General features: G+C 44.8%; 1 protein-coding gene across 1 annotated transcript in view; it reads left to right on the top strand.

Moving 5' to 3' along the window:
- Positions 1-13,908, top strand: part of BMS1 (BMS1 ribosome biogenesis factor) — an 81,042-nt gene extending 67,134 nt beyond the window's left edge. The window contains exons 13-24 of the mRNA XM_085873914.1: positions 3,500-3,636; positions 3,720-3,801; positions 7,765-7,844; positions 7,992-8,195; positions 8,367-8,555; positions 9,501-9,681; positions 9,869-9,927; positions 10,703-10,825; positions 11,028-11,181; positions 11,295-11,470; positions 11,599-11,760; positions 12,247-13,908. Coding sequence (XP_085730040.1) covers positions 3,500-3,636; positions 3,720-3,801; positions 7,765-7,844; positions 7,992-8,195; positions 8,367-8,555; positions 9,501-9,681; positions 9,869-9,927; positions 10,703-10,825; positions 11,028-11,181; positions 11,295-11,470; positions 11,599-11,760; positions 12,247-12,459 — 1,760 coding nt within the window. The 3' untranslated portion in view covers positions 12,460-13,908. The remainder of the gene's footprint in view (positions 1-3,499; positions 3,637-3,719; positions 3,802-7,764; positions 7,845-7,991; positions 8,196-8,366; positions 8,556-9,500; positions 9,682-9,868; positions 9,928-10,702; positions 10,826-11,027; positions 11,182-11,294; positions 11,471-11,598; positions 11,761-12,246) is intronic.
- Positions 13,909-23,784: the final 9,876 nt, after the last annotated feature.

A 23,784-nucleotide genomic window follows, 5' to 3' on the forward strand; every position in this document is an offset into this window, starting at 1 on the left:
TTGTCCTGGCCCGTGTCTGCTTCCCACCCCCTTCCCGTGACTGCTTTCCCCCCTTCGTCCCACCCCGTCTTTGCTTTCCCCCTTCGTCCTGCCCCATCTCTGCTTCCCAACCCCCATGCATGTCTGGTTCCCTCCCCCCGTCCCGCCCTGTCTCTGCTTTCCCCCCGTCGTCCCGCCCCATCTATGCCTTCCCCCCGTCGTCCCGCCCCATCTCTGCCTTTCTCCCCTCGTACCGCTCCATCTCTGCCTTTCTCCCCTCATCCCGCCCCATCTCTGCCTTCCCCCCGTCGTCCCGCCCCATCTCTGCCTTTCCCCCTCATCCCGCCCATCTCTGCCTTTCTCCCCTCGTACCGCCCCATCTCTGCCTTTCCCCCCTCATCCCGCCCCGTCTCTGCCTTTCCCCGTCGTCCCGCCCCATCTCTGCCTTCCCCCCCCATCGTCGTCCCCCGCCGCCTCTGCCTTCCCCCCGTCGTCCCGCCCCATCTCTGCCTTTCCCTCCTTGTCCTACCCCGTCTCTGCCTTTCCCCCCTCGTCCCGCCCCGTCTCTGCCTTTCCCCCCTCGTCCCGCCCTGTCTCTGCCTTTCCCCCCTCGTCCCGCCCTGTCTCTGCCTTTCCCCCCTCATCCCGTCTCGGCTTTGCCTTTCCCCCTCGTCCCGCCCTGTCTCTGCCTCCCCTTCCTCGCCCCGCCCCGTCTCTGCCTCCCCTCCCTCGTCCCGTCCCGTCTCTGCTCCCCACCCCCTCGACCCGCCCCGTCTCTGCTCCCCACCCCCCTCGACCCGCCCCGTCTCTGCTCCCCCTTCCTGCCCGTCTCTGCCCCCCTTCGTCCCCCCGTCATCCCGCCCCGTCTCTGCCTCCCCTCCCTTGTCCAGCCCCGTCTCTACCTCTCCTACCTCGTCCCGCCCCGTCTTTGCTTCCCACCTCCCTCGTGCTGCCCCGTCTCTGCTCCCCCCTCATCCCACCCCGTCTCTGCCTCCCTCCCTCGTCCCGCCCCGTCTCTGCCTCTCCTCCCTTGTCCCGCCCCGTCTCTGCTCCCCACCCCCCTCGTCCCACCCTGTCTCTGCTCCCCTTCTCGTCCCGCCCCATCTCTATTCCCCCTCGTCCCACCCCATCTCTGCTCCCCCCTCGCCCTCCCCGTCTCTGCTCCCACCCTCATCCCGCCCCGTTTCTGCTCCCCCTCCCCCCTCGTCCCACGCCGTCTCTGCCTTCCCCACCCTCTTCCCACCCCGTCTCTGCTCCCCCCTCGTCCCACCCCATCTCTATTCCCCCCTCGTCCCGCCCCATCTCTACTCCCCCCTCCTCCCTTCTCTGTTCCAGCCCTCGTCCTCCCCGTCTCTGCTCCACCCCTTCGTCCTGCCCCGTCTTTGCTCCCCCCCTCGTCCCGCCCCCTCTCTGCCCCCCTCTCGTCCCCTCCCCGTCTTTGCTTCCTCCTCCTCCCTAATCCCGTCCCATCTCTGCTTCTCCCCTGCCCCTCCCGGATTTGTCTCATCCCCGTACCCTCGTGGCTTCCCCTTGCCCCGCACTCTCTCTTTGCTCCTTTCCACATTAATGCCCCATCAGCAGATCCTCCTCCCTTGTCCCTAGCTGTGTGGACCTCAAACATCCGAGGCCTCCTCTCCAAGCTGAAATGGCTCTCAATCCAGGCCGCTGCCGATAAACCAGACATCATCTGTTTAACAGAATCCTTCCTCCCACAGACCGTCCCTGACACTTTGGGGTGTCTCCCTGGCTGTTGTGATCTCTGGTTTGATCGTCCTGGTAGTTCAGTTGCATTGTTCACCAAGCATTCCATTTGTCACCCTGTGCTGCTCTTGCACCTCCCAACCCCAGGAGTACCTCTGGCTATGACTTCCCCTCCACTGCAACCTCCTCTGTCTGTGTGTGTTTCCGTCCTCCAAGTATTGCTGACTCCATCATTCCTTGGCACACCTGGACCCCTTTCCCCCTGCAGGGCTTCCATCTGCAGCTTGATGGAATACTGCTCTCCCCTCTGGGAGAGATCTAATGTCTCTGTCCCCCACTGTTTTGTGCTTCCCTCTCCCGCTCCTCTTGTCTCCTGCTCTCTTTGTGAAACGTTCTGTGTGTTACTTCTTCTACGAGCCTTGACATTGTGTACAAAAAAGGGGTTTACTGTATTACTGCAGTCATTACAGCTCATCTGAAGATGAGTCACTACAGGTTGCACGTGAAGTATGTTGCATTGGACGTGAAAAGTTTTCACGTGTCATGATGATTACACAATTCAAGGGGAAATTCTCTGAACGGTGCTGCCCAATCCACTCCATGAAGACATTATCGTCAGCGGCCTTCGACTGATGTAATGTTTTCCTTTTGTCCATCAGCTTGGGTACATCACCCTCATCATAAAATTGAAATATTTTGCCCCTTTTGTTTATTTTAGATCATTTACCGTTGATGTACCAACGCCATACACCACACCCATGGCATGCTTCTGCAACAACTCCACTTTTTGCTTGAGATTAAGCGATAAATGCTTCCTTTTTGAAGCACCGCTAGCTTGTACAGATGTTGAAGGCCTTTTGGAAATTATTGCGATACAGGGGATGTTTCACTTTGCAAACAAATTATGCGCACAAAATTATAGAGCACAATGCGGTGATGCTGAATTGGATGTTTTCGCCTCTTCACAGGTTTGGCTCTGGTGATTGTTCAACGTCACTTCCATGTGGTTCACAATTTAAAAGCAATAAGCTTATTATTTTGAGGTCAAAGGTCAAGGTCACATAAAATCAATTTTTGGCTGACTTGAAATTTTAACATAGTGCATATTGGATCACTGAAGCCTCTTGTTTGAGGTCAAAAGATCAAAGATTAGTGTCATAAAATTGCCAATTATTGATCTGATTGACTTGAAATTTTAACAGAATTTGTATATTAGGTCACTGACTTGGTTCACCAAAAATCAGAATGATCCATTAAGCTGTTTTGACATGTCAATGGTTCCCACGCCAACAATTTCACCCCATTATCATCAACGGTGACTTTTTGTGAATGTATTTTTTTTCCATTCATCAATGATGCTCTTCGGCCAAGATACAGGCCTTCTCTTGTGAATATATCACCCTATTTTATTCAAACAGAAATGTGGAGGAGAGTTTATTGGGTCAAGATTGTGGAAGTGTTATGGATTCTCTATCTTGGCCTTCAAGTCTGCCGTCGGGTTTTTTTTTTGTTTGTTTACTTTTTAATCTCCCCACCCCCCTTCTCAACTGTGTCTTTTGTCCTGTTGTGACCTGGTCCATTCAGTGTACTCATACTAGCTCTTCCATGAGCCTCAACGATGTATACAAAAATAATAATAGAAAGCGATCTTCAAGGAAAAGCTGGGATTCTCTTGAAAAACATGATAATTTATAGATGAGTTGATTAAGGGAGGGTAATTATTCATTTCCTATTATTGCCCTTGAAGGCTTTAAAAATGGAAATGATTATTTCTTCCACATACCATTTCCACATGTTTCTTCCTCTGTCTTTCCCCAAGGTTGTGCTAAGGAAGTGGACGACGGTGTGGAGGAACTTGGAGGTATGTTCCTCTTGAATCGAATGAAAGCTAAGGTCAAAGACCACTTGGACTCTACTCTTCTGCGGCGAACTGAGCGCGAATGGGATCAAGAAGATGTGAGAGCTTTGGTTTATTTTATTTATTTGTGTTCACAAATAATATTTTATCCCTCTTTATTTGCATTTAATTTTGCCTTAAGGTTCGAGATTCCATTAAGGACTGCTTTGTGACTGGCCATTGGGCCCCAGAAGAAGATGCCAGTACGCTGCTTGCTCAAGATGGTAAGTTTGCAACATCGAACTGAAAACAGTGTTCTCTGGAACAATAAAAAAGTGCACACTTCCCACAGTCCTTGAAACTCCTGGAAAATCAAGAAAATTGCATAAATTAAAATAATGCATCATGACCCTGGTCAAGGTTGTTAGTTCTGTTAGTCTCTGAGAATGTTACCAATTTTAATTTCCCCATGGGATTTACCAAAGCCATGCCAACATGGTTTCTCACATGCAAAATCTGCAATGGTGCTCACCACATTAAGCAAGTTGTTATGGAATCCATCCATCCATCCATTGGGACCATATTCTGTACAGAGCATTAGTGCTGCCAAAGCAGTCTCCTGGGCTATTGGGCACAATCCTGGACAGGTCACTACTCCGACACAGTATATCAGAAAACTAGTACTCATTTTGCCGACCTCGGAAGGATGACAAGCTGAGTCAAACCCACTTGGAATTAATTCAACGGCAAGCGGGATTTGAACCCGGGAGCCGAGAATCCCAAACTCGCAACCCTAACTATTAAGCCAACGCCTGATATGTTATGGAGTGACAGTATATTATATGAAGGCACAGGGTGACGAAAATGGAAATCCCAAGATAAAAGATAGATGGACAGGAAAAAAGGTTTTTTTTAATCAGGTGTTTGCCATAAATTGGGTCACTTGGGTTGGGTTCTGGCACTGTGCATATGACACCGGCATGATGGACATTTTGGCTTCCTGTGTTGACATTTCCTTCAATACGCCATTTAAGATCAGCATGCCGCACATGGAGAGTGGAGAACATGTGACTCGGTAGTTTTACGACATGACTTTGGGTCATGCAAAAATTATGCAAGTGTTTGTGGAAATTTACGATTAAGCATTTTACCTCGCTTGGCACTCAAGATGCTTTCCTGGAGAAGAGAGCACAAATCGAAAATGTGCTGACGTGGGTCATTGTCGCATTGTTTATATGAAGATGCATTCCCAACAGCATTATTTCTTATGCATGAGCAATATATGAGGGCTTCATTGTAGTGTCAGATTATATCTGACATTTGGAGGTTATCGGCATTGGCTGATGATGGTGCTGATATAAATTTTAAAATAAATAAATAAATAACCTTTGCATCTCATGATGCTTGGGAGCTAGAGCTCCCCCATGTGTCTGATGTCGCATAAAATGCAGATTGGCATCTGCAGCCACCATTCAGGTCAGGTAGAAACTGTGGAATGTTTACTGAGTTTGACGACACCGCTGGATATGCCTAAGAGGAAAAGGTAAGACTGGATATTTCTATCTTTCAAATCTCAATTTATTTCATTCCCCACTGCGAATCAAGCCGTGTTCACCACTCCCACTGTTCGTGTTGCGGAACCATTGCAGATATCACACACATACGGACAGCCTCGCAGCCTTTCACACACCCACTCTCATGCTGTGGGACTTTCTCAAACCACATATGCACACAGGCCATCTCGTGACATTTCACGCTTTCACACTGGGCCTTTCACACACTCACACTCCACCTTGTGATGATTCGCCCACTTCTCGTGCATGGGCCGTATCTCAGAGGCCCTGCAGCCGAATCTGCCATAAGTTCCGGGTGCACCATTCGTGCCACGCATGCTCTGCATCATGCCGTGCTCCACACCCCGGTTCTCTTATGAAAATTTTATTTGTACTTGTGTATCCGTGCTCACCTTGGACCCAGATACAGTCGGATATGTAACATGGCTGATTTGAGTTACCACTGCCTTTGTGTCCTTTGATATAAGCATCTGAAACACATCTGGCCATCACTCCATACCGACCGAACTCATCAGAGATGGGTTGTGGGATGATGGGCAGTGTGTGGGCGCATCGAAAGTGGAAACCTCCGCAAAACGTAGCACTGTAATATCTTGTGCAGTGGTGCACCCTTTGACACCATGAGTGGTAAGGGATGACCGACTGCCACTGTGCCTAAGAAACAAAGGAAATCCATTTAAATGGAGGTGAAATTAGGAGTGATTGAGTGATGGCAGCAGTGAGCATTTGCCGTGTCCTTGGACTGGTGGAATCTACCTTACGAATGATTCGTACTGATAACATTGAAGCAAGTGCTCAGTGTTTCGCCATTCCTGCGAAGTGAGTGAGTGACATTAACTGCAATGTGATTAACTGCAAGTCAGATGAAAATGATTAACTGCAACGTCAGGTTGATAACCATGCACCTTCCTACCCTTTAAATCCATACCATCACCCCAAGCAACGACATTTAACATAGGTTGATGAAGTTTCATTTCATTTAATTTAAATGCATAAGTGTGTCTCTGTCTGTCTTTCTCTCTTTCTTGGTCTTCCCCATTCACCCACGTCCTGAAACAACATCCCCGATTACATTGTATTTTTTATGGAAAATTACTTTTGTTTTACATGTTTTCAGCTGACGTGGTAAATTCTCGGAACGCAACTACTGCATTAAACGAAGAATTACTGGATATAACGCTCAGTGGGAATAATGAAACAAACGGCAGGAAACACATTGACACCTGTGGTTCCACCATAGCATGGTGGCCATTACTAAAACGATGTGGGAGGCAGGAATTAATTAATTAATTAATTTAACCTTTTTTTTCACCTAAATCTCAGTCGTAGTTTTAGCTTGAAAAATTGGTGGTTTTAAGGTAAAACCGGATTTTAGGATCCTGAATTTGTAGCTGGCCTCCTGTAAAAGCTTTGTTCAACATTATTATTGTATTGATAGTTAAAATAAAATGTTGGCAGTTAGCCTATATTGTACTGTGATGTGCATGAGCAAGGAAGCCAAATTAAGATTGTTAAATTTGTTCACTTAAGATTAACAATTTTGTGTCTTTATATTTTTATTTTTTTAATAAGATTCCTTTATCGGCATTATATTGGTCATCGGCCCTTGAAAACCCATATCAGTCGAACTCGACTTAATTGTGGTATCGGTAATTGTGTGAATAATTCGGATGGTAAACATGCAAAACTGTGGGCTTATTCTTGAAAATGGCATCCGGGTATGACTGCCTTTCCTGGAGCTTATTCTCTCGGAGCGTTTCGCTGTAGCAGGATATTCCATCGAGCACAATTCTCTTCACTGCGCTGTTGCACCCACAATCTGGGTTCTTCTCAGAGAAGATCTCCAAGACCTCCATGATCTTCATGATACTTTCAGCCAAAATGTTTGTCATGATTGTTCCTTCTTTGTTTTACGAATTGACTTTGTTTTATGAGCTAACTTTGTTTTATTAGTCGAAAACGCATGAGCATAGGCATACGGATGGAGATGGAGATGGAGATTGAGAGATAGATGGATGGAGATGGAGATATATAAATGCAGAGTAGTACTGATTAGTGGAAAGTCAGAAAGTATAAAGACAGACAGAAAAACAGCAGTAGAAAGACAGAAAACAGTAATACAGTGCTGATTGGCTTAGAGCGTGTGCATACAAACAATTTGGCAGGTGTGTTTAGTCTGCGAATGCTGCATGCTATGGATTTTCTTCAATTTTGGGTTTTTTTAAAAAATCGAATGTTTTCTCCAGGCCAAAGAGTTCAAACAAATCGGCGTGCTAATGGTGCGAAACGAGATCGGTGTATTACTGAAATATTCAATGGAATAGCAGAAAGAAAATAAGATTTCCTTCTTAATCTTGTGGTTTATTCCAATGTCATTTGAACATAAAACATGTGTATTAAAAGTCCTGGAAACTATTTTTTGTCCTGAAAAACTCATGGAAATTTGGTCTTCCTTGGCTGTGCAAACCATGAAATGGCATAAACGAAAAACTCGCTTATTCGCCAATAACTTTTTCACAATGACTCGTATATGTGCTGTTTGAGCGATGCTTAACTGATGTAATGCTGTGGATTATAAAATCGCTCTGGTTTGCTGCTATGAAGATGTTACGGTCAAAGTATTCTTTCGTATCGTTACTTTTTTTTCTGAATTGCTCTTCCTTTTGATTTTAGGTAATATGTATGGAGATTTTGAAGACTTGGAAACAGGACAGGTGCATTCAGGAAAAGACAGTGGCATGGAAACTAGACAGGTGAAGCAATCAAAAGCTCATGGATGTCAGTGGTGGAACATTTGCATTTGCATGCATCGTTGTGTTGTTCGAGTTTGTGAAAATGACTTACTTTTATTTTTTTTTTGAACCCTTTCCTGTCATTCCCAAACCCCCCAACCTTTGCAGTCTGAAAATAAAGGAGAAGACCTGGACCTGGAATGTGAAGGTCAAGAAGAGAAAAATCGAGGGGGAGTAGAGGTGAAGAAAGACAGAAAAACAGCAAGACTGGAGAGAAAGAAAATGTTGAAGGAAGCCTTCAACCGGGCATATGATGGAGGCTCAGCCTCATTCCTGGAAGAACTCAAAGCTGAGTCTGAACGACAGACTGAGGTGTGTGGATTGTGCGAATGATGCAAGGGTAATGGTGAAGGGTGTGGAGGGAAAGTGAGAGGTGAATGAGCCAAGGTTGGATTATTTATTTGAGCACCACTCTCATGTACTTTTATACAGCCTCTTACTTGTATCTTTTATCGTATTACTCATTACTTTTCACCCTTAAAGCTCAACCGCTCGGAGCTCAGCCTGCTTCCTCATGCGGTACGCACTGAAGTGCTGGGTGTAGAACCTGGAGCTTATGTGAGAATAGAATTTTCCAGTGTCCCGCTCGAGTTCCTGACCCATTTTCAGCCTTCGTACCCAATTGTGATTGGAGGGGTGACACCTGGAGAAGGTCAACTGGGCTTTATGCAGGTGATTTGTTGACTTTGGTTTGTTTTGTGATGATGTCCTGGGATAAAGGAAAATGTTTAGTTCTGAAGGGTTTGCATTTTTGAACAACGAGCAAGTTCCCCTTGCTTGCATGAGAAAAATGCAAATGGCATCTTCTGTTATCAAGCTGGTAAACTGGGAGCAACAATTCACACTTATTGCCACATCTGATGCAATTTAAATGCTCTCATGGTGGTGAGGTGCTACATTTGAAACTTTGTTTGATATATTTAGCTTTTTGATGATACAAATTTGTATCAGTGTCAAAGCCACTGACAAATTGCAAATTAATAGTGGGATTTACAAGTTTAAAAAAAAATCACTTTTGAAAGAATGACTGCAATACAAACAAAGTCGGTACATGAAGATTATAAAAATTTTTTTTATTGTGTGCGCTGTGAGGTGATTATAACGTCAGTCAATTTGATGTACAGCCTTGCCATAACGGTAGCAACTTAGTTTGTACAAATGTAATGTTAATGAATGATGCGAAGTTAACATTCTGAGTAGAGCAAAAGTAGTCACAAAGGTTTAAGTAAAACTGCTATTTGGTGATGGGATTAAATTGGCTCAATGTTAAACAAAAATAACAATAAAACGTTGAAGGATTTTTTTAAAATTTGAAGCACATAAACATTCACAAATAATTTTGTTTGTGTTTTCAAGATGTTACAATCCAATTGCAGGTTATCGAGTTAACTTCCAGAAAGTGATTATTTGAGGGCATTTTTGTTTGTTTTGGTGAACTTTCAGCACACACTGCTCTGTCGTTTTTAATTTTTATTTTTTGGAGTATGTATGTTTTGGAGTCTGTAGAAAGTAAATGTATACCATGGCTTGGTGGACTTAAGCTGAGGCAGTTTTAAAGTAAATGGATAGTGATTTGGATCTCGACATTAATTGCTGCCATTCCATGCATCCGCACAGGTGAAGATAAAGCAGCACAGATGGTTACGGGGTGTCCTGAAGTGCAAGGATCCAGTAATTGTCTCTCTGGGTTGGCGAAGGTTTCAATCTCTTCCAGTCTACCATTCTGAGGGTCATGATGGCAGGAAGCGCATGCTGAAATACACACCGCCCCACACGCACTGCCTCGCCGCGCTGTGGGGTAATTGGTCAACTTGCAACACTCGACTATGAGAATCCTGAGGCTTTGCACCTGTGATGTGCCCAGCAGCATTCACATTGTCGCAAAAAGCAAATGCCTGCTAATTAATAATGGTACATGCTTGTCTGTTTTGTATCTGTTTTTTAATTTTTTTTAATATCTTTCCCTCTTCTCTCCTTTCCCTTAGGCCCAATCACAGCCCAGAGCTCTGGAATTGTTTTCCTCAAATCTCTTTCCAATGAAACGGTAAAATTTTAATTTGCATTTTGACTTCCTTTTTTGTTTTTTTAATCATCCCTGATCTGTCTGGCACATTTCTGAGCTTCCTTCCCTTTATTGCTAACACTGAGAAGAAAAGTTGAAGATATTGACCTTTTTATTTTTATTTTTGCGATGCCGTAATCATTGCAGTCGGGGCCCAATTTGCGTCCTCACCCTTTCCGTCTCATGACCCCTTTGGTCGCTATTTAATTTGATATTGTGTGTGCATATCAAATTTGGCATTTATGCTTTATTTTCTAATTTTCTACTGCCATAGTAAATGCATAAGCCTGGTGTTGGCTTAGTGGTTAGGGTGGCGGCTTGGGATCCGAGGGTCCTCAGTTCAAGTCCCGTTGGCTGCTGAATTAACACCAGGGGGTTGACTCAGCCTGTCATCCTTCCGAGGTCGACAAAATGAGTACCAGTGTACTGGTCCCGGTGTATGCCCCAGTTAGAATAGGTGTACCATATCCCTGTGTGTCGTAAGAGGCGACCAGGGTTGGCGTCAGGAAGGGCATCCGGCCATAAAACATTGCCTCAAGAAAAAGCCAAACCCCTGCACAGCAGGGAAAAATGGCTGTAAAAATGGTCATTTTATAGTAAATGCATAGAAGAACAGCAGATTGTTTTCAGCTTGACATATAGAATGCTGCATACTTAAGGTGGGGCTGAAAAGGTACATAGTGTCATGAAACACTTGGTTGAGAAGATGAGTAAGAGGTGGAGAATCGGTGATGTAACTTATTTTCCCTTTTCTTAGCATGCTTTCAGGATCGCTGCTACTGGTGTAGTGTTGGAGAGTGATCATTCAGCATCCATTGTGAAGAAGCTCAAGCTTGTGGGGTCTCCTTTTAAAATATTCAAAAAAACCACATTCATCAAGGTGGGTGAAAATTTCGTCCATGTTGAGTTTCTCTCTTGTCTTGCATAAAAAGAGTGATTCGCAACAGAGTGGACCTCGTCAACTACACAGGGTTTTAAAAATTATTATTATTTACTTATTGTGTTATTATAAGCAAAAAACTGTGTGTAGTTGACTTGCTTTTTTTCCACCTTGTCAGAATGTTGAATTTTTTTTCTTGCAGGGAATGTTTAGCTCTGCTTTAGAGGCGACACGCTGTGAGGGTGTCGGCGTGCGCACTGTTAGCGGTATCCGTGGGGTGATTAAGCGTGCCCTCCGACCACCACACCCTCCCGGCTCTGTACGGGCTACGTTTGAAGATAGAGTGCAACTCAGTGGTTTGTATTTTACCTTGAACTACACACTGAAAGCTTTATTCAGTTCTGCCAAAGTATTTACTCTGACCATGCTGTTCTTCCCTTATTTTTTCCCTTCTGCACACCGCCCACAGACCTTGTGTTTGTTCGTGCCTGGGCCTCGGTGCCTCTTCCCCAACACTGCATCCCTGTACCTTCACTGCTCCTTCCAGAAGAAGATCGGGCGAACTGGCAAGGAGTACGGCCCACTTCGGTCTTGCGCAAGGAGCAAGGACTTAAAACCCCACACAACCCTGACTCTGTGTACAAGGTATATTGGGTTACTTACAAGTATTCCAGCATTTTCTTTCTGGGCTCCACATTTTTTTTCCTTATGCTTGCTTTACCCAGATGTTAAATGCTTGCTTATACACTTTTGCATGTCGTTGTCCTTTCCAGCCAGTGGTCCGGAAACCTCGATTCTTCCCACCAATACAAGTGCCCCGATCTTTGCAAAAGTCTCTGCCCTTCAGCTCGAAGCCCAAGTTTATGGCTCCAAAGCAGACCACTCCACGAAATCTTGTGCGGCCTGCTGTTATCAGAGAACCACATGAGCGCAAGGTCAGTCTTACATCGTGTGCGCACGTGCGTGCGAGGAATTAGGTCTTCAGTGTTCATCCGTCTTATTGTTTTTGTAAGGACTTCACTTCCGTCTTAAACACTGATGGCATATCAAGTAAACTTGTGATAAGTTTGGACTTTAATACAAACATGAACAGATGTTGAGTGAAAAAGGTCAAAGGTAATTTTGCAGACAACTCAAGTAAGAAGCATTTGACATCGTTTCACTTATACTTATCTATCTTTTCGCTCTCTCTTCCTGTCTCTCATGTGACCTTTTCTTTTTCATTTGAGTTTTAATTGAGATGAAATGTAAGTGGGTTGACATCTAATCCAGGCGGAGGCATATCCATAAAATTATATTTTTCAATTCCTTGCAAGTTCAACCGATACCAGATCATGAGATGAGCCAGCCTACCAGTTTATACACTTGTCGGTTGCTTCTTCCTTTGAGTCTCACTAATGCAAAACTTTCTTTTCCCTTAGGTGCATCAGTTGCTGCATGCTTTGAGGACAATGAGAAATGAGAGGGAAAGAAAGCAAAAAAAAGAAAAGACCGCAGCAGCTGCGAAATGGGCAGCTGAAAAGGGTTTAAAGAAAAGCAACAAGGAAGTCAAAGGAGGAGCAAGGAAATATAGTGGGAGTACAATTAAGAGAGGGGGTGGAAGGGTCCAGAGGTGGAGTAAGGAAAGGCAATAAATGGAGGGCTAGGAGGAAGACCTGAGAAGTTGTGGCAGTAAAATAAAAGCAAAATTGATCTGAAAGAATAATTCGAGTGTGGATCGGTTTTCTGGTATTGGAAGGGAATGGAGATGGTGTACATTGAAAAATTGTGTTTGGAGCTTTACTGAAGTATGTATGTTCATATTGTTTTATATTTTGATAGTAAACCTCTCTTGATGAGGCTGGATATCAAGCCATCCATGACCTTGCACTTTTGACTGTATACTTTAAGCATAGGATAACCCTTGTACTTTTCAAATAATCGGAGACTTTGGGAACCAACTCTGAAGTTTTATTATTAACGGTCAACGTTTTTACACATCTAAACATCACAACATATGTAACTAGAACAGCACTCGGTAGAGCACATACCTCCACCAGGCTGAACAATTTACGTTTTGTATCCCACTGATAGGCCGGATCTGCATCCAGATCTAAACCAAAACCTAATTGGCTTGTTCTTGTCACCTACCCAACTCATCCACCTAGTTTTCTCATCAACCGTGCACAACCTTTGGAAACACCGTGCTATATATTGTTTTTGGTCCTATCTCTCAATGGTGAAGAAACACGTTGTGGTGGGGGTTCTCATATCCAGATCATCACCAAAATTGAATTGCTTCGTCCTTGTTACACCCAACCCGTTCACCAAATTTTGTCTGAATCCCTCCATAACTTTTTGAGATATCCGCTCATAAACAAACATACGAGTGAAAACATAACCTCCATCCACCTTCAGTGTCGGAGGTAAATATCTCATTAGATTATATATTTTTTACAATACAAGTCTTTTGGAAGGCCAATGTTGGCCTGCATCAGAAGCAAGTTAATTGGCTTTATTAACTGAAAGCCAATCTTTCTCTCTTGCTACCTTTTGTTCAGAAGAAGGGTTAATACTCAGCCGAGTCAGCAATACCTCCCTTTCTATACTGGATAATGAATGTACTTTTGTCAGCTTTGAATTCATAGTTTTTTTTTCTAACCATGGTGTGCTATGTATACACAGGAGCAATACAAAAACTGTCTTCTTGACTTTTAAAGTTGATTCCATGATGTCACTTGCTAGATATTTTTCTTTGCCTTTTTCAATGTTGCCAGGCGGTGTTGTACAACATGTAGAAATCAAATCGTGAGATTGTCACATATATTTCAGGTACAGTTTATGCAGTGTGAGAAAATAATGTTTGCATTGTACGTTTGCAGTTGTGCACTCGTGGTACAACATCTCATGCAAGATGTGCACAAAACCTTTTTCAATGGAAGATGAGGCCAACACCCGTTTCTGCAAGCCATGACCCATATTCTATATTTTCCTTCCCTTCAGGCCTGGCTGACATGTACAGGCTCACACCTGATGCAGTCATGTGGCTTTTGAATCTCGACATAAACCAATAAAAAAAAAACAAATGAACTCTTTCAATTCAACGCCATATTGAAGAAGTGTTTTGTGTAATAATATTTGTTGGTTCCCATGCTTTTAGGTTTTTGCCGTATTATACTCACAAGTGTCTTCCAACAACCCTCCCCTTGCCATTGGGTCAGAGTTGACGTTGTGAACGCATTATACTACCGAAAGTAAAAGGGTGCCACCTTTTTATCCCCTGCCGCGTGGTGGAAGGGGGATATTGTTGTCACCCGGATCGTCCGGCTGTCCATCCGTCCGTCCGTCCGGGCGTCAACATTTATAGCTGTGAGTGTGATAACTCATAAATTGTTCGCCATATCGATTTGAAATTTGGGTCACACGTGTACCACCTGAAAAGGAAGAACCCTATTGATTTTGGGCATGGCCGGATCCAAGATGGCCGACTGGGGCGGCCATCTTGAAAATTTTTTTTTCGCCATATCGATTTGAAATTTGGTTCACACATGTACCACCTGAAAAGGAAGAACCCTATTGATTTTGGGCGTGGCCAGATCCAAGATGGCTGACTGGGGCGGCCATCTTGAAAAAAATGTTTTTTTGTAATAAATGGAAAACCGCTTATCTGATTTCAATTATTTTTCAATGGCTATTGATTTTGGGTGTGGCCGGAACCAAGATGGCCGACCATCTTGAAAACAAGATGGCCGACGGGTGGCCATCTTGAAAAAAATGTTTTTTGTAATAAATGGAAAATCGCTTATCTGATTTCAATTATTTTTCAATGGCGGGGGATTCCCTATCTCTGATGGTATATTTTTAGTTGTGAGGATTATCCACATGTTGGGTTTCCATAAACACGATTCATCACCATTATAAACTGACAGGCAACAGTATCATTGGGTTTATTTTTTTTGCATACGAAGTCGAGGCTTCTGGAATAGTGAGAAGACAGATTGGATCCGAACATAACTAAAAGAACAATTGAAAAGGGGGATGGAGGGAATGCAATGGAGGTACACTTGGAGGAAGAGTGGATATGGGGTGACGAAGATGCATACAAGCTCAAACAGCAAGAAGAGTAAGGGAAAACGGGACGAACCAGATATTGAACGAAAAAGCACCATTACCATAATGGTGCACCAAAGCACCATAATGGGGAAGACCATTACACTGGAAAGGAAGGGTTGGGTTTGGGGAGGGTAAAGAGAGTATAAAATGTGAATATGGATGAGTGGTGACTTGAAGTGGTGGTGAACAGCAGTCTTGAAGCCCTGGAGGGAAGAATGGGATTGAAGACCCAGGAAGTTAGTTCCCACACTTAAGGGACAAGAGGAACAAATGTGTGGTTTCAGAGTATCTTGTCCCAGATGTATTTTCAAACAAGGAAGAATCAATATCTCTCATTACTCGATTGTCCTCACAATCAACCTGAGAAATGTCATAAACTGGAAGGCCACAGGCAATATTAACTCTGAGCAATCTGGTCAGTCATTGAAAATCGGCTCGAGATGAGCACCTCCTGAATCTGGTGGATTCTTGAAAGAAAACGGATGTAACTTTCATTACGGCACACTTCTATGATGTGATGAAACAGTTCAGGCCTTTCAGGAGTCATTGGCATATCAGGGAAGTGAGAACAGTTTGAGCCTTGTATTTCATTGAATACTAGTGAAGAGCAGCTGCAAACAAACCCTTAATTTATCGATGATCAATAAATATTGAATAATTGTGTCAAGAACAGGTAGGTATTCTGGGGCCTGAAGATGGCTTTTGGTGGGATAGTGTGATCAGAGTTTGATAAAAAAAAATTAACATTGCAGCGTTTTTGTGCAGACATCGATACATCGTTTGGTGGGCTTTCAGCGTAGGAGAAAAGACATCTCAGAAGTTTGGATTTCGAGTCCAGTCCTTTACTCTTCCACCACGGTTCCTCTTTGTAACTGCCAAAAAAAAACTCCGCCAGAAATAACTTCTTATTTCGTATGCAGCCTGTGGTTGCTGGTTGCATCATTTTCTGGAAGTGCAGCTGTGCTGCTGATGCAGTGACCTTGTTACGAGTAAGCTGGTACTCATTTTGCCAACTTTGAAAGGCTGCCAGGCTGAGTCAACCCACCAGTCGCTGACAAAGGGCAAGGTTTTAGCAGTCGTTGACGATGTTTCTGTGGCGACCCATCCAGGATTGTGCTCAACAGCACAGGAGACTGCTTCTGCACAGAGTTTGGTCCCAATGGAATGGATGATTGACTATGTTTGTTCGACTGCAGAATCCATTCTGATCGCACAAAATGAGTTCCAGCTTACGTGTTCAACCATTTCTCAGACACGTATTTACCGATCTTGTTCAAACTCAGCATACAGATAAAGAATGATGGCTTACATGAGGACGTCATTTTTTTTTTCCAAGATGGCCAACTGCCGGCCATTTTAGTTGTTAACGAAAAACCTGATGTTGAACACGTCCTCAACCATTTCTCGGACATGCAATTACCAAAGTTGCGGGAGGCCCTGGACAACTTTAGTGTGTGTGACCGCGGACAAGGAGTGGGTGACTGCGGACAAGGCGTGGGGGACAGTGACAAGGTGTGGGTGGCCGCAGACAAGGAGTTGGCAGCTGCGGACAAGGGATAGATGACCACGGGCAAGGTTTGTGAGGCGGCGGCCATGGACAATGTTTGGGTAGCCATGGACAACGTTGGGCAGCCACAGACACGGGGTGGGTGGCCATGGACAACTTTAGTGAGGTTGCGGACAAGGCATGGGCGATTACTGATGAGGTGTAGAGGACTGGACAAGGCGTGGGCAGCCACAGACGAGGCATAGGCAGCTGTGGACGAACACGGGAAAGGTGTGGATGGCCGCGGACAACATTTGCAATGTGGACAACCCGATAGATGTGTGATTGAGACATTGCCCAGTGTAGATGGTCAGGTTTGAAAAGTGATTCCACACCATGAAGGACGGCAAGCCCCATTTTTACCTGTGACCTGGAACTGAGGCCGTACCGTAAAGTGGATTCCTTCATTGTTTTCTGTTGATTGGTGAATATCATCTTATGTTATTTTCCACTATTTTGTATCCGTTAGTCATAGTCTGACTACATATAATGCACTATATAATGACTATTTCACTTTTGACAAATGTTCAACATTTTTGGTGATGTCCATTAACAATTTGACAATGTTTCGCGCCAAGGTGACCCTGGTTCTCATGTTCACGTGTTTCTCTTTGGTCAATCAATTGCTGTCGTGGTTTGTAATTTATAAAAACAAGGCGATGAGTGTAATGTAAACGTATATTCATGCTCTGCCCATGTTTTGCCTCATGTATATTTATGCTCCACCTGTGTGGCGCGTCATCTCCGCTGGAAGTTGGGAGACCGGCGTTGCCCTGCATGGTGGGATGTGTACATGTATATGGAAAGGCATGGTTTTTACCGATGCACTTCGAGTGTTTTAAATGAATAACAAGAAGCGAATACTTCGATATCGTGCTGCTGGGGGCAGTAAAAGTCTAGGTTAAGAATGATGAAACAATTTTGCAGTTATAAAATTTAAATGCAGACAAGGTGAATTAGCATGCATGATGGGAAGAGTTGTGACGTTGGACAAATTTCTATTTATAGCCCTCAGATCAAAGGGACGTATGCGGCCATAAGTGTGACAGAAGACGTGACAGAAGACACAGGACAGAATAGCCAATTATATAACAGCGCGATGTCGCCGCGCTGTAATAACCACTTCTGTCACCAAAAAAGAGAAAGAAATCACCTCCACAAGACGTTTTAAAAACAATGAAGAACGAGAGTTACAACGCTGCGCATCAACAACTAACGGAACAGGAAGATTTTCACTTCTTGCTCAGAAAATCAACTTCTGGCGTCACACAGAAAACAATTCAGCACAAAAAACGTTGCTCTTCCGCATTAACACCGCCCACAATTCACCCAGCAAACTCCGCCCACTATCCACTGGCAATCTCCGCCCACATTACACCCATCAATAAGTGTGACAAGACACAGGACAGAATAGCCAATTATATAACAGCGCGATGTCACCGCGCTGTAAAAAGTGATTTAAACCTCTACAAGGGTTGGTTTAACTGCCTGAAGTATTCTTATTCAAGAATAGGGACACGTAGACCGTTTCAGGATACAGTGGGGAGAGGTGTTTGAGGTGTGTGGTGGGAAGGGAGTGTTTGTTGAGTGTGGTGGAGAGGTGGTGTTTGGTGAGGAGTGCGGTGGAGAGGGGGTGTTTGTTGAGTAGTGCGGTGGAGAGGGGGTGTTTGTTGAGGAGTGCGGTGGAGAGATGTTTGTTGAGTAGTGTGGTGGAGAGGGGTGTTTGTTGAGTAGTGTGGTGGAGAGGGGATGTTTCTTGAGTAGTGTGGTGGAGAGGGGTGTTTGTTGGGTAGTGCGGTGGAGAGGTGTTTGAGGTGTGTGGTTGGAGAGGGAGTGTTTGTTGAGTGTGGTGGAGAGATGGTGTGTGGTGAGGAGTGCGGGGGAGAGGGAGTGTTTGTTGAGGAGTGCGGTGGAGAGATGTTTGTTGAGGAGTATGTTGAGTAGGGGTTGTTTGTTGAGTAGTGTGGTGGAGAGGGGGTGTTTGTTGAGGAGTGCGGTGGAGAGGGGGTGTTTGTTGAGGAGTGCGGTGGAGAGGGGGTGTTTGTTGGGTAGTGTGGTGGAGAGGGGTGTTTGTTGAGGAGTGCGGTGGAGAGGAGGTGTTTGTTGAGGAGTGCGGTGGAGAGGGGTGTTTGGGTAGTGTGGTGGAGAGGGGGTGTTTGTTGGGTAGTGTGGTGGAGAGGGGTGTTTGGTGAGGAGTGCGGTGGAGAGGGGGTGTTTGTTGAGGAGTGCGGTGGAGAGATGTTTGTTGAGGAGTATGGTGAGTAGGGGTGTTTGTTGAGTAGTGTGGTGGAGTAGGGGTGTTTGTTGAGTAGTGTGGTGGAGAGGGGGTGTTTGTTGAGTAGTGTAGTGGAGAGGGGGTGTTTGGGTAGTGTGGTGGAGAGGGGGTGTTTGGGTAGTGTGGTGAAGAGGGGTGTTTGTTGGGGAGTGTAGTGGAGGGGGGGTGTTTGTTGGGTAGTGCGGTGGAGAGGGGTGTTTGTTGAGGAGTGCGGTGGAGAGGGGTGTTTGTTGAGGAGTGCGGTGGAGAGGGGTGTTTGTTGAGGAGTGCGGTGGAGAGGGGGTGTCTGTTGGGTAGTGCGGTGCAGAGGGGGTGTTTGTTGAGGAGTGCGGTGGAGAGGGGGTGTTTGTTGGGTAGTGCGGTGGAGAGGGGGTGTTTGTTGAGGAGTGCGGTGGAGAGGGGTGTTTGTTGGGTAGTGTGGTGGAGAGGGGTGTTTGTTGAGGAGTGCGGTGGAGAGGGGTGTTTGTTGGGTAGTGTGGTGGAGAGGGGTGTTTGTTGGGTAGTGTGGTGGAGAGGGGTGTTTGTTGAGGAGTGCGGTGGAGAGGGGTGTTTGTTGAGGAGGGCGGTGGAGAGGGGTGTTTGTTGAGGAGTGCGGTGGAGAGGGGTATTTGTTGAGGAGTGCGGTGGAGAGGGGTGCTTGTTGAGGAGTGCGGTGGAGAGGGGTGCTTGTTGAGGAGTGCGGTGGAGAGGGGATGTTTGTTGGGTAGTGTGGTGGAGAGGGGTGTTTGTTGGGTAGTGTGGTGGAGAGGGGTGTTTGTTGAGGAGTGCGGTGGAGACCCACCCCCACCCCCAGATTTGTGAACCTAATTAATGTCGTTTCTCTTTGTGAAGGGAAACGCACTTGAAATGTTCTTTATTTATATATTTAATGTAATTATTTTTCAGCTCAGGTTTGAGCGGTGTATGGCGGCGTAAAAGTTGTCTTTTGGATTTTGCTTCGTCGCCTCATAACTGTGAAAGTGTAAATGTAAATCCAATGATAAAAATCTACTCTGAAGGAGAACGTACTTGCGGATTGAATTTATAATTTTCTGTCCCGTCGTCGTTAATATCATTTCCGTCCAAATCGACTTTTCGCCTGTTCCATGGAGGTGAGCTGTTCGTTCTGACTCATGAAGGGAAACATGAAGGGAAACATGAAGGGAAACATGAAGGGAAACATGAAGGGAAGTTTGAATTAACTCGATTTTTGACTATTCCTTGATTATAATCACGTGACCCTGTCGATAATTCGTCTCGCTTTGATTACTTTGTTCATTTGTTTGTCGGTAAATGAGTAAAAAATTCCAACATTCTGTGCGTCCGTGCTGATGCTGATGCTGTGCAGGTTGTGGAGAAGGATTCCGAGTTGTTGGAACGTTTTGGGCGAGGTGAGTGAGAAGTTACCACACTCTCCTTTTGGGCTCATTGATGGAGTGTGCGCTTTGGGTCTGGGGTGGAGGTAGTTATCCCAGTCCTAACACGTCAACATGGTACTTGTTGGTTCCTTGCTTGACGAGCAACATTGAAAATTAAAAAGGACAGAGCATGAACAAACATCGGTTGGCAGCCATTGCGCAGGCTTTGAGGGACCTCATGACATCCTCTTCTATGTCATTGTTCCCTCCAGGTCTCCAAGACGGCTGTTCACCACCATGTCAGATCGTCCCTAATCCGAAACCATGATCTTTTCTACCTCGTTAACCCCCCACCCCCAGCCCCCCCCCCCACAATTCTTCCTCCATCGAAATTTGTCGTTTCCCCTTCTTCGGATTTCCTTATCCATCTTGTCAACATCATGAATTGTCTCCTTCCTCCCATTCCTCCCCACGTGGAACAATGATTTCAAAGTAACATCAAACAACCCGTCTCCCTCTATCTTGGCCTTCAACTCTGAGCTGTTGGTGTTTCCCCCTCTCCCTTCAACTCTGAGCTGTTGGTGTTTCCCCCCTCTCACTACAACTCTGAGCTGTTGGTGTTTCCCCCCTCTCACTACAACTCTGAGCTGTTGGTGTTTCCTCCTCTCCCTTCAACTCTGAGCTGTTGGTGTTTCCTCCTCTCCCTACAACTCTGAGCTGTTGGTGTTTCCTCCTCTCCCTTCAACTCTGAGCTGTTGGTGTTTCCTCCTCTCCCTACAACTCTGAGCTGTTGGTGTTTCCCCCTCTCCCTACTCTGCTCCTTTTTCATGCATCTCGAGTGTTACTTTTGCGTGTTCTGCGTCCTGTTTTTGTCTGTTACGTCCTGATCCGTTCAATGTACGAGCTCTTCCACGAGTCTCGACTATGTGGACAAAACGTTCACACTTTTTTCACCGATTCAAACAGAGAGTCTGTTGGTGAAGCAAGAACTGAAGGCCAAAGTGATCATCAGAGTAAGAATGGAGAAGAAAATCTTTGACATACCCATGATTGGTGCTTGTTATATTTCTAGTTTCTCTAGTTCTGCTTGCTCTCGTTGTTCTAGGTGGTTTAGTCCTAGTTGTGCTTGCACTAGTTCTCGTTCTTCTAGTTCTAGTTGTGCTTGCACTAGTCGTCCGTTAGCCTGGTGTTGGCTCAGTGGTTAGGGTGGTGGCTTGGGATCCGAGGGTCCTGAGTTCAAGACCCGTTGGCCGCTGAATTAATACACCAGGAGGTTGACTCAGCCTGTCATCCTTCCGAAGTCAGCAAAATGAGCACCAGTGTACTGGGAAGGGGGACACTGCATCAGCGGCACAGCTGTGTCCCAACCAATGATGCAACCAGTGGCCACAGGCTGCACTCGATTGAGAGAGAGTTCTAGTTCTACTTGTTCGAGTTCTCGTTGCTCTAGTTGCACTTCTTTTAGTTACGCTTATTAGGTCATCTCTTCGAGAATGACCTAATAATATGGGTGTCGATGCCCTTCGATCCGTCCGTCTGTCCGTCCGTTCACAATGAAGTTGAAGCGAGAGATATGGTCATTAGTGATCCTGATGGAGGTCGATGAGACGTACACGATGGTATGACTTTCAAGGTCACCGAAGGTCAAGGTCACGAGGCCTTTGAAGTTGCGAAAATGACGATTTTCAAATTCTATCTCCGCCATTTCTCAAGCGATCTTGAATTTTATTGTAGCAAATGAATCTATGGGACAATATCTAAATTTAGTTCGGCCGGATTTTTGATATTCGCTTTCGTTTTCGTGTCACATGACTTCAAAGTGAGCAAAAAATGCGAGAATGACGATTTTCAAATTCTATCTCCTACATTTCTCAAGCGATCTTGAATTTGATTGTGGAATATGAATGTATGGGACAATATCTAAATTTGGTCGGGACGGATTTTCGAATTCCGCTTTCGTTTTCGCGTCACGTGACTTCAAAGTTTGCAAAAACTGCCCTACCTTCAGGAGGCTATATATTCTCAACTGGGCATGGAAAAAGTTAGTGAATGATGTCATTGCATAGCAGCTGACCTTGTCTTTAATGTCCATTCGAAAGAATACCGATATCTTCGAATACGTACACGTCACGTGACTTTGAGTTTTGCAAAAACTGCTTCATGTAGTTGCAAAATGACGATTTTCAAAATCTATCTCCTCCTACATTTCTTAAGTTATCTTGAATTTGATTGTGGATTATGAATCTATGGGACAATATCTAGATTTGGTCGGGCCGGATTTTCGATATTCGCTTTCGCGTCACGTGACTTCAAAGTTGGCCAAAAATCCCTCCTGACCCGAGAACACTACACCCTAGTAACAGGAACTCATGCTTGTAAAGGTTGTTCTCGTGCTTGGTATTCGTTAACTCTCGGTTTGTGACTCCTATTATATAATCTGCCTACCTGCCCACTCACGGCCCGCCTACCTGCCCATAGCATAGTTTTTTAGGTACCCCCACTTATAGCCGAATGTCCCCACCAAATCGGCAAATCGCCATAGGCCTAGGTCATAGAAGCTATCAGAATCGAATATCGATTTCATTTGTTATTACATGGAAGCACGTATCTTTGACAGTCAAAACTGAAAATATGTAATGCTCGAATATCAAACAGTCGAAAAGATGTGCTAAATGCGCAATCTACATAAAATGTTTTATGCAATTAGTCTAGTTTCTCGCAGAGCTGACCGTCACTCCCGCACGGGTGTATTTTTCTTGTTGTTTTGGCTCTCATTGTGCCTGTGCTAGTTATAATTATTTGAGCTCGAGTTGTGTTTGCTCTTGTTCTAGTTGTGCTTGTAGTTATTGGTGTGCTTGCTTTAGCTCAAGTTGCTCTAGTTGTGCTTGCTTTAGCTCTCGTTTCTGTAGTTGTGCTTGCTTTAGCTTGAGTTGCTCCAGTTGTGCTTGTTTTCGCTCTAGTTGTGCTTGCTTTAGCTCGAGTTGCTCTAGTTGTGCTTGCTTTAGCTCGAGTTGCTCTAGTTGTGCTTGCTTGAGCTCTTGTTTCTGTAGTTGCGCTTGCTTTAGCTTGAGTTGCTCCAGTTGCGCTTGTTTTCGTCTAGTTGTGCTTGCTTTAGCTCTATTTGCTCTAGTTGTGCTTGCTTGAGCTCTAGTTGCTGTAGTTGCACTTGCTTTAGCTCCAGTTGTTCTCATTGCGCTTGCTTTCACTCTAGTTGTGCTTGCTTTAACTCTAGTTGGTCGTAGTTCATGAACTGGTCACCCTAAAAAGGTGGAGTTGCTGCATGTTTTTCAAAACTTCCACTTTGACTACAGACCAGAAAAACCAGATATCTAGGTATCTTTGTATGAGAAGAATGGTAATTTTGTCTTGTTTAATGTGGAAAAAACAGAAATAAAAAATATGCAATAGTTTTTGTGTAACAGGCAAATAAGTGATACAAGTCAGCGGTGGAGTAAACAGGCGGAGGCGGCGGATGTGGTGAGTCAAATTTGGAATAAACTGAATTTATTTCAATCAATAAGCTTGAATCTAATATATTTTGTTATTTTTTTAGGTGAGTCACACTTGAGACTTTCTGTTGCATGATGCAAAATTGATTATTCAACTCGTTATTATTTAGCAAACCCTGACCAATTTGTACAAATTCCTAAAAGGGATCAAGTAAATATCTTTACATAGTTATGTATCAAGCAGATTCTCAGGATTAATT

This window comes from Eptatretus burgeri, chromosome 3 (genome assembly GCF_056783735.1).
Source record: "Eptatretus burgeri isolate ZD-2024b chromosome 3, Ebu_testis_v1, whole genome shotgun sequence".
Taxonomy (NCBI): domain Eukaryota; kingdom Metazoa; phylum Chordata; class Myxini; order Myxiniformes; family Myxinidae; genus Eptatretus; species Eptatretus burgeri.